Consider the following 10,844-nt stretch of genomic DNA (forward strand, 5'->3'; position numbering starts at 1 on the left):
TGTTCAATGAGATGGGGTCATAAAATGCAGCTGTTGACCCACTAAGAAGGGTAGTGTCTTGTGAAGAAGTCAGGTGGGAGGTGAGGCTGTTCTCCCACTGTTGTCTTAAGCTAATTTTTGAGAAGAGTTTAAGCCAAAAACAATGCAATAGGGTAGAGTCCTGTTCCTGCCACAAAACCTCCAGAAAAGTTTGCCTTGTATAATTCTGGTCTCCAGTGGAAAATAGTGGAATTGCAGGGAGTGAATGAAGTGTCTTCATCAAAGAAGTAACATTTTCACTTGGGGCTTTCGTAGGTCCTGCAGAAAGTGGACATAGAGGAATCCCTGCACGTGAAGCACAAGCAGAACAAGCATCGCCTCTACAAAATCAAATTCCATTTCTTGCCCCATGAATATTACCGAGAGGAGAAGTGTGTGAGGCCCAGGCAGATCTTGCACTTCATGGAAACAAGGTGGGTTTGCTTTCAGGTATTTTAATATTTGTTCGTCTTATGCCTTTTTATGAGCTCTTATGTTATTACAGCTGATATGGTTTTCAGAGCACCAGCTTCCTGTGGATGTGCTACCAGGAGCATTTACACGGTTGTGTTTATGTCTTGAATAAACTGTGGATCTGTGGCATAGTGACAGTGTAGAATTGTATCAGGGCAGACCTTTCACATGTCTCTGATATAGTCAGAGAAGAGCCAAATAAGCAACATCTCATTCCTTATCTTTGGATGCTTAAGCACTTACTACCAGCAGAAATGCTTGAATACTTTAGGTATCCCTTGGTGCTTTCATTGAACAGAACTAAACATTTTAATTTTTTTCTTTTTTTTTTTTTAGTATTTAAAAAAATAAATCAATCAGATAATGCTGGCTTATTTTTCCCCCTTTGTTTTTAGCCCCTGCTTCTATTCCCATGTCTGACCAAGTTTGTCTAGTTAAAAGTAGAACATTTAGTAAGGGTCTATGGAAAGCTATTTTTGTTTTGTAGAAAGCCTTCATTGATTTCTTCCTCCTTGAGTTCAAGCGGGGTTACTTTATTTTGTATGTGCTTGTTGGTCTAAAAAAGAAAAAAAGTCCAGTAATGAACCATCTCTTCTGAAGGTCAATTTAATGTGCAGATTTTATATCCAGATGAGCATCTCATTTTAAGCTTTGGATTCATGGCTACATCTGTGATAGTAAGAGAGCTGATACCAACCTTTGATTCCTAAAGGAATGGGAAAGGGATGAGAAGAAGAATTATTTGCTTTATCCTAGAAGTACTTTTGCATCCAACAGAGACTTTGTCCTGTTATGACTGGCTTTTTAACCAAAATAAATTATTTTTCTGACAACTTCAGATTGACTGTGGTGCTGTTGAGCTTTGACATTCTGGGTTGCTTCTTCTGTCAGGTTCTTCAAAATTTTTCTGGAAGCAATTAAAAGGAAGAATGCAAAGATGGCATCTTTTAGTGAAGTCAGCACTCGGAAGACAACTCGGAAGGATTTAGATGATGACCAGGACAAGGTACAGAAAAACACTTCCTGAAAAAAAGCCTCCCTTCCTTTACCTGTTTTTCAGAACCAGCGTTTGGAAAAGTGTAGCATGTTTCAGTGTACACAAAGTGTGTCAAGTCTAAATTGCTACTTAAATATTTTCTTCATGCATAAACTGTCTTTGCATTCTCGTAAAATTAACAAGGAAATTAAAGTTTTTGTGCATTAAATCCTAATTCACTGTACTCTGAAAATGCCAGTTTATTTTAGCTTCGCTGAGACAAAAGCATATTACTCTGTTTGCTCCCAGATCAATGTCCTGTTGTAGCAGTGCTTGTCAAAACTTTTGTAAAGGTCCTTTGTTTGTTCTTTTGCATGTTCCTTCTGCCACTGGTCTTCCATCAAGGACTGTCATTAGCAGTCTGATAGCTTATCCATCTTGTAGATACTCATCTTTTTTAGTGCTGAAGTTATTGTAAGTTCATTTCTGTATAGTAGTGGGCTTATAGAAATTAATTTGTCCTTAAAGATAGAACACTGAACGAGGGATTGTTAAATTCCAGATAATGATATAAAGCCTTTTGATGCTCTTGATGCTTCCTAACAGCCTCATTATCTGATCTGTCATGGGTTTCTAGAGACAGAATAATCAGGAAGCTGTAGCAGAGGAAGAAGAGAACATTGTTGATGCAGAAGCTGATGAAGGGGATGGTGATGCTACAGAAAGTAAACGGAGGAAGAACCAGGAAGAAGAGGTAATGACTTTATAGGTGCTCAGCACTGCTCTTTAATTGTCTCTTTCTTCTACCTGGGATTGAGTTGGGAAGGAGAACTTCCACTGAAGCAAAATGCTGAAAAAGCTCAAACCCCTCTTGAGAGGAGATAGGAAAATCTCTGCTTTGTGCTGATCAGTTTTCATTTGGACCTCCTTGGAAGCCTTGTTCTTCAGGCATTGGGTAGATGTGTCTTAACTTCACCTCTTGCTAATTTCATGCCATTAATTGTTTTTAAAACTTTACTGTTCTTAATAAATATTCTCCCTGGCTCTGCATGTTTCTCTGGGTTCAGTACTTCATAATTACTGCTTAAAAGATGGGTTGCTTTAACTTCAGCAAGAGGGTGGAGTAATTGAAAATCCTGAGGGAATCCCATCTTCAGAGCTGGATTATGGGAAGAGATGAGACTTTTGCAGGGGGAGAAAACTAAATTCTGTTACAGTTCCAATAGCTTGTAGCATCCCAGACTGTGCTGAGGAATAATGGCGAGATTATAAAGAAATAGAGACTGAACTGAATCTGTTGTATTATTTTCTTTACAACAGAATTGCGTTTTCCTTGTGCCATAGGCGAGGTACTTGCAAATCAGCAGTGAAGAGTATTCCTGAATTAAACTGTTCATGGTCTGCTTTGTTTCTGTACAGGTTCTGGCTCAAATAAATACAACTTTGTTTCTTTGCAGGTCGACTATGAGAGCGAAGAAGAGAATGGGGAAGAAAATGTTGATGAGACTCCAGAAGATGAAGAGGCTGAATCAGAAAAAGAAGAAAAGACTCCTGGTGCTGAAGAAGATCAGAATAAAGCAGAGGGTGAAGAATCTCAACCTCTTTCATTCGTGTCTCAGACTAAAAAAGGGAAAGATCAATTACTTCAGGCAGCAGAGGTGCGAGTAAATGCTGTTCTGGACAGCCACCCATCCATACAGGAGTACACATTTGACACCGAAAATGAACTTTGGTGTGAGGTAAGGTGCCTGGATCATCTGTGGGTGGTTGCATGCAGCTCCCATAACAAATGGATCTTTTCAGTGCAGTGCTGCTGTTTTATCTCAGCAATCCCGTATGAATGCAGAAAGTGGCACTACAAATGTGCTTCTCGACACAATTTTCAGTAATTTCTAATTTTCAGAATGCCTGATGAAACTTCTTTTTAAAAGCAAGTTTTTGACAGGTTTATCATGTTTTTGATCTTTAAATATGCAATGGACTGCTGTGCAGCTCTTGATGAACAAAAGTGATGGCTGGACTGTTGAAAAAAATCTCAGCACCTTAAAAAACCAAATAAAACCCCTAACAAACAGATACCCATCCTCTCTCCCCAAAGAAAGCCACCCCAAATAAACAGTGAATGTAAGTTCAGAGATCTTGAAAGCAATGTGGATGACTGATCTTGGCATGGGGAATTCGTACTGGCATCGTTCAGCTCGGATTCCAGTCAGATGTTTATGTTCCTAAACACACAACTCGGGTGATTCCAGTTGTCTGCTTTTTGCCTCCAAAGAAGTGGGTTGTTTATTGAGCCTGGTATTCAAACTTCCTCACACTGTGTTGGTTTTTTCCTGCCAGGTTTCTCTGGCGCTGCCGCTGACGAAGGTGTACTTTGATCTCTCCTCCTTGCTCACCTCCCTGGCACGCAGCACAGTGATCCATGAGGTGAAGGGGATCACAAGGTGCCTGTTGAATGAAAGCACCAATAAGGAAGGAGAGAAGGAATTTGTTCTGCACACTGAAGGGATAAACATGGTGGAGCTGTTCAGATACTCTGACGTGTGTAATCTATTTATAATCCCAGACTTGAATGATCTTTTGTGTTCTAGGGGATGATGGATGCCATTTCAATTTATCTGGGGTGATCTGTAGCCTTTTCAGCTCTTAAACTCTCTTCCTCCTCCTTTTTACCCCCAGATCTGTTCAGAGCTCAGTAGAGCCTTTTCTCAAGGGCATCTTGCAAATCAGTGTTTGTGCAGCAGCCAGTGCCTAATGACAGATGATTTCACACCATGCTGCTTACTGTGTCTCTAAATGTTACCCAAGGGAGTTCTTCCATCTAAATGAATTGCAGTGCTTGGAAATGAATAGTTCTGTTACCCCATCTGGCCCATAACACAACAAATACAGGATTGGTTTAAGATATATCTTCTCTTTTGCTAAAAGTTCTGGCTGTCTGAGACACTGGGTGTTGCACTGTGTTGTTTGGAAGACTTTAACACATTCCTCTGCTGCTGGGGATGGTTTGTTAGTTTGCTTTTTGTAATTTCAGTTAATTTTCTCCTGTGGTGAGTTTTGATTCCAGTACTCCTATTCATGTGTATAATGCTGCTTAAACATAAATCCCTGGAATCATTTTTGTCTGTGTTTGACTCTGAGCTGCTTCATAGTTGTTCTGTAACTGTTGATGCTGATTAAGCTCATGAAAAATGGAGAAAAAAAGCTATCTTAGCTTAGCTTAAGTTATTTGGAAATACAGAGCAACTGCTGTCCTAATTTGCATCTCTGTTTTTTTCCACTTTTAGATTTTGGACCTGAACAGACTTTATTCCAATGATATCCATGCCATGGCTAAGAATTATGGAATTGAATCAGCCCTGAGGGTGATTATAAAGGAAATAAAAGATGTATTTGCTGTATATGGTAAGATTTTTTTGTATTTTTAAAGGTAGTCTTTAATACCATTAGATTGGAAAATGCAGCCACAGTGCTTACAGTTATGGTTTTGCATGATCATTCCATTTATGTGCATATTTTTAAATTGCAGGTTTTCATCATTTTAATCATTCCAGTGTCTTCTGCACAGACCTTGTTAGTTAATTATTAGGTTTCTTTTAATCAATAGAAAATACACTAGATGAGTTTGAATTTATCCCCCTTTCACAGAGTTTTTCTATTCTGGTATATTTTTTGCAAGCTATAAGGTCCAAACAAATGAATTATTGATGTCTGAGGAAGCTAACTGTTAGACTTGTATAGTGGCCCTGAGAATAGGATCAATCTTGCCTCATTCTGGCTTTTTAATGATGGGAATCTAGGCACCAGAGATTTTATATCTTCCTTAAAATAGCTGCACTGCATTGTCTGAATGTTCTTCTCTCTGCATAGATTATTCAGAGAGTTCAGCCTGGGGAGGCTGCCTGACTTAGACTGCTCAAGTTAGGCATGTTGAATTGCCCTTCAGTGAGCTGAGTCTTGCTGTGAATTAAACTATTGAAAAGAGGGAAGATTAATACAGTGGGAATTTTAGCAAGCAGTTATATCAAACGGATTTGCCAGCTGGCAGCCCAGAACGGTCTCACCTTCAAGTTGTTCAAGAACTGCTTGGTAAATGTTGACAGAGCTGTTAATGATCCCCCATTACACAGTTATTTAGAAATCAGTGCTATTTCTTTTTAGCCTAAACAGGATTTTTTTCTGTGGATGCACAGAGAACATCAGAATCTTTCTGACTCCAGAGCCCAGGCCATCGAGTGAGGGGATAGAGCTCTGTCCATTCCAGATGGACGGATGCATGATCCCCCTCTGCATAAACAGAGATGGTCCAGGCCCTACTCATTTTATGTAGAGAAACTCTGCTGCCTTTCAGCATTCTTGACATTTCAGTTTCCCTGGAGAGATATTGTTTTGTATGATAGGTCTGCCTCTCTTGGATATTTGAGGGGAGCAGTTAAGGCAAACACACACTGCCAGAAGAATGTTAATGGAGTTGTTCTCCATGTTGATTGGTTCAAGGGGTTTAATTTAGATCTGATTTATTTAAAAAACCCACACACTTAGCCCTTGAATGCTCTGATGATTGCTCTTTCTTGTGTTCTAAGGGATTGTGGTAGACCCTCGGCACCTTTCACTTGTGGCAGATTACATGTGTTTTGAAGGAATTTATAAACCGCTGAATCGTTTTGGAATTCAGTCCAACTCCTCCCCTCTGCAGCAGATGACATTTGAAACCAGCTACAAGTTCTTGAAGGAAGCAACAATGATGGGTAGGTGGTTTAGTTCGAGATCTCTTGCTGCAGCGTTTCACATGTGCTTGGTTTTTCATCCTAACTTTCCACTATTTTGAGTAAAGCACAACTGCATTAGAAAAAAATACCAGAGGCTAAAATTTTAATTAAGCCCTTGTCCAGGAAAATGTTCCAGGTGTTTTTAATAAAATTCTGTCAGCTTAAATGAAGTCAGCTCCCACATGTAATTTGTGGGGTCTGCAACTCCTTTCTTTAAGAATTAGATAGGCATTTTTATAACAAACCTTTAGGTTGTTAAGGTTTGTTATAGCAAAGCTTTATAACAAGCTACTAAATCTGTCTTTTTCTGTCTCTGCTGTTATCTTCTCTGCTCTGTTTCTGTGCCTCTCTTAAAACTTCCATATCTTCTCTAGACTTGCTATTCAGCATTTTATTGTGAGAACAGACCTCTTGGTTGTTACTTTGATTTACCACTTTACTATCTTTGCATTTTTCCTCAAAGACAGACAAAGGGTCAGGCTCCTTTGTCTAATGGTAGGTTTCTGTGTGCCATTTGAGATTCCCAAGAGTATCCTTCTGCCCTCTAGTTGCCTCTCTGGAACGTGCAGATATCACATGGCTGTGTGGATCATTTAGGACATTTGGAACACCACTAGCCATCCACATTTAAGGCCTTCTATCAAAATAAAACTTATGCTTTAAGTCTGTCATTAGATTATGTGATCTCATGCTTTGGATGCTAATTACATCTCCCTTTTGCAAATAGACTTGGTGTCTGTCACTTGCCAGTCGGATGCTCCCCTTGGATGCTACTGCACTGCCTCCTTTCCTCCCAGTTACAGATGGGGAAAGCCCTCATCTCCTCAGCTTGTGCCTTAAACTGCCTTGCACAGGTGTCAGAGATGCTTTTATCACTGAATTCCTTGTGGTTAATGCTGCTTTATACCTTTTCTGGGAAGGTAATTTGGGTTTTAATGAACAGTGTTGGTTACAATTGACTTAATTGATCTGAAAATCTTAAAAGGAAAGTGTAAATCCAGGGTGAAATTGAGGAGAAGAGGATGTTCTTGTGCAGTTGCACTCCCTGGATTTATATCATATCACACACTGACTTGGAAATGAAATCCCATGAGCTTTTTTGCCAAGTGAAATGTAGTTTATGGATAATATTACAAATAAAGACATGCAGTGCATACTGACAGCAGGGCACGGTGACTTGGCAGGAATGCTGCACTGATTACAAAGCAGAGGGAGTTAATGATTTCACCACGCTGGAAATCAAAGTCATAGTGGGGATTGCAGCAGCCTGGATCTAATCTGCTGTAACGTAACTAATAACTTGACTGTACAGTTAAAGAGACACTGCAAGGGAGCCTCGGGGCAGATGGCCCTGAGCAGTAAGAAGGAAAGAGGAAGGTTTGTGGCTGCCCTGCACAGGTTGCTGATCAGGGCTTGGTGTGCAGGGAGCACAGGGCAGCACAAGTGAGATCCCTTGGGCTGTTTGCTTGGAGAACAACTCTTTGTTAGCATCACGTGAGCAAACAGGGCAGTTACGACTGTCCTGTTTAACGACCTTACAAAGGAGCTGTTTTTCCTTCAGCTGACACACATTTAGGAGCAGCCATTTGGTTATCCAGCTGTGGCTGAGATCATAGCAGCAAGCGCACTGTGCTGTGGTGCAGCTCCTCCCCACATCCTCTGCGTGATAGAAAGTTCAGCACATTTTGCTCAGTAGAATAAAAAAAACCAAACTTATTAAAAGTTTAACAGTTTTATTTCCAATATTCTAACTGTTCTAACGATAAAATTCCAGCTTGCTGTAGTCAGGGTGAATGAAAAACAGCCTGGTTGCTTAGAAAAACAGTGGAAGCAAAACAATCCCAGCCAGACATGTCATCTGGAGTGCTTCCAAATTTCTGTGACATTATTTCGCTACAGTGAGCAACCACAAAATCGAAGGAATTCATGGAATGTCTCTCCAGTGAAAAGTTTTCTTCCTATCTAGCCAGAAGGATTTAAAATCCACATCAAAACAATTCACTCTAACAAAGGGAAAAGGCAGCAATGACAAGGGAATCTTTTTGGTTTTGCCTTACACGTATTTTTTTTAGTGATGTATTTAATCAGCAAAATGTGTTCACTGGAAAGTCAAATCTGTGTTCTCTTAGAACTCAGAACGTGTTGTCTTTCCATGCTGAAGAGGGAGAATTTAGTAATGTGTGGCCTAATTCTTTGCTTGGACAAAAAAGATCGGGATGAGATAATAGTTGTTGTAGGAGGGGTAGGAAGAGTTTTGGACTCTTGCTCCCAGAAATCCCAAGTCAGTGTGAACAGCAGGTGGCAGAGCCTCTCTGGACCAGATGGCTTCTTGCATGTAAACCAAAATGCTTTCTTTCCAGCACTGACCTTTGAGAAACCTTTGGGCACCTCCTAACAGATTTTGTCTGAATTCCATTGCAGGTGCCCACGATGAGCTGCGCTCCCCTTCGGCCTGCCTGGTGGTTGGAAAAGTTGTCAAAGGAGGGACTGGCTTGTTTGACCTCAAGCAGCCCCTGACATAGTGTTCTGGTGATAACTTAAGGATTCTGACTGAAATGTTCATAAGAGCTATGTGTGCTCTACAGCTACACAATGAGGGCACGTGACTGTGTCCCCAGTCATCTTCCCTGTGCCAGAAGGCTTCTCAATCCGGATACCCAGTGAGCCTTGTCTATTGAATGAGTACAGGAGCTATCCTTTGATCCAAAGAAACATTTATTTACTGTTCAGTGTAAAAAATGAGTTTATTGGTTTACATAGAAAAGAATAAAATGCAGGAGTCTGTCTGGGTCTCAGAGAGGCCGTGCAGCAGCTGTGGCAGGCAGAAGTCAAAGCAGAATCTGTCTATGCTGTCTTAATTTTTGTGGGGCAGAATCCCATCAGGGTGGGTGGTGCCAGTTGCCTCATGGTCATTAACATGACAAATTTCCAGCACTGGAAATAGCATTCCAAACTGGCAGGTGTAGCTGGGCAGTGCTGTGCTTCACCTGCTACACTTGTATTGGAGCATCTGTGCTTGAGTGTTGATTTCCTCATCTTTTGCTGCGCTGGGGTGCACTGCCATGACTTGTATAAGTTTTGGAGGATGCATTTTCCTATTCTTCTACTTCATTTAGTAAGAATAATGTGTCTGTGACACAGTTGTTAAATTTCTGTATTACCTGAACACTGGAATTCAGAGTTTTCATGGTTCCTATAGGCATTTTCCAGTGCCTACTCTTATAACTTCTTTGTATGGAACAGATCTCACACAGTGAGAGACCTGACTTTTGCTAAGGATTAATTCCTTAAATGCCAACATGAGCTGCTGTGGCAGTGACTACACAGAAGACTCCTGTAAGAATTACCAAAACAGAGATTGTAAACTATTTTTGCTTACATCTTCTGTATCAAAGAGAATATTTAATAAAGGACATTGCAAAGAAATATCCTGAATGCCCTGTTATGTGGCTGTGTTACCAAGGGGAGTTCCCTATGTGGCCAACAGCCACCACTTGGACTCTGGTTGCTGTTAAAATCGTGTAGCCCAGAGCTGTTAGCCACTCCTTGGAAATCAGGCTTGTTTATGCATTCAACTTTAATCAGAATGCACTGTGCACAAGTAGATAAATTCTTGAGAGTTTGATCACTACCATCTAGGCAAGTTCTCTTAAGAGTTTTCAATGCCTGATCATTCCCACTGGTACCTCAGTGGGAAAGCACCAGAGCTCCCTTAGTCAGCTGAGAAGGGCCACTTCCAGAGGGGCTGCACCAGAGGGGATCAGAACAGAGAGTGGGAGACGTTGGCTTGGGACTGTGAAAGAGCCTCTGTGGAGACTCTTGATGAACTGTTCTGCCTCAGCCCCTTAAAACTGTGTCACATGTCCTGCCAGTTGCACTGAAGCCGAACAAATGCGTTGGCTCAGCAGAGGTCCAGTTTCACTTTGCAAATCTTCATAAAAGATTTCCTTGTGTCTTTCTCCGGTCTTAGCACCTGCTATGTATTTCTCAAAAACATGTCGTTCTGCAGACGATCGTAAGAGAATTAGTTGGATACAGTTTGGCAAATGGTTAGATGGGGATGAACAAACATTGTACAGAAAGACTTCTGCTTTCAGGCTGCTGGTCTGTACTGGTGAGTCCAGAACAGACCTTCTGGTTGAGAAAAATCCCCAAGAGGTGTTCACCGTCCCCCAGTGAAGAGCATCAGTGCTACACTTCCTATCTGGAGATGTGGCATCCTTCAGTTCTCAGAAGAGTTTGGCCTAAATAACTCATTCTTCTGAGTAGGTGGTTAGTCACTCCTGCTCCCAGGTTCTCTAATACTGATGATTCTTTAAGTAGAGCTGTTTGGAAAATGTGCTCAGGCTACGGCAGGATGAGCCAGTCTACCCTTTCTGTGTTGAGTTGCCTTTAAAATTTTGGCACAGGTCAGGATCCAAAACCCAATTCTGATTGTACTGAAAGAACTGGCATGGTAGGAAAGTCCTGAACACAATTCAGATCTTAGCCAGGAAAAAGAAGTAGGTGGCTTCTCCTGTTCGTGGACAGAAGTGATAGGGGAGAGACACGACCTCAGATGAAAGTCCATGCCTTTAAGGCTGGAGAAAGGCAGATGTTTTGGCATA

At 41.1% G+C, this 10,844-nt stretch overlaps 1 protein-coding gene across 1 annotated transcript in view; it reads left to right on the top strand.

The window, feature by feature from the left end:
- POLR1A (RNA polymerase I subunit A) overlaps positions 1 to 9,663 on the top strand; it is a 32,344-nt gene extending 22,681 nt beyond the window's left edge. Inside the window, exons 27-34 of the mRNA XM_017835256.1 lie at positions 295 to 452; positions 1,384 to 1,498; positions 2,106 to 2,222; positions 2,926 to 3,207; positions 3,809 to 4,009; positions 4,756 to 4,873; positions 6,052 to 6,216; positions 8,659 to 9,663. Coding sequence (XP_017690745.1) covers positions 295 to 452; positions 1,384 to 1,498; positions 2,106 to 2,222; positions 2,926 to 3,207; positions 3,809 to 4,009; positions 4,756 to 4,873; positions 6,052 to 6,216; positions 8,659 to 8,759 — 1,257 coding nt within the window. The 3' untranslated portion in view covers positions 8,760 to 9,663. The remainder of the gene's footprint in view (positions 1 to 294; positions 453 to 1,383; positions 1,499 to 2,105; positions 2,223 to 2,925; positions 3,208 to 3,808; positions 4,010 to 4,755; positions 4,874 to 6,051; positions 6,217 to 8,658) is intronic.
- The last annotated feature ends 1,181 nt before the right edge of the window (positions 9,664 to 10,844 follow it).

The sequence above is a fragment of the Lepidothrix coronata genome, unplaced genomic scaffold (genome assembly GCF_001604755.1).
Source record: "Lepidothrix coronata isolate B3197 unplaced genomic scaffold, Lepidothrix_coronata-1.0 Scaffold252, whole genome shotgun sequence".
Lineage (NCBI taxonomy): Eukaryota > Metazoa > Chordata > Aves > Passeriformes > Pipridae > Lepidothrix > Lepidothrix coronata.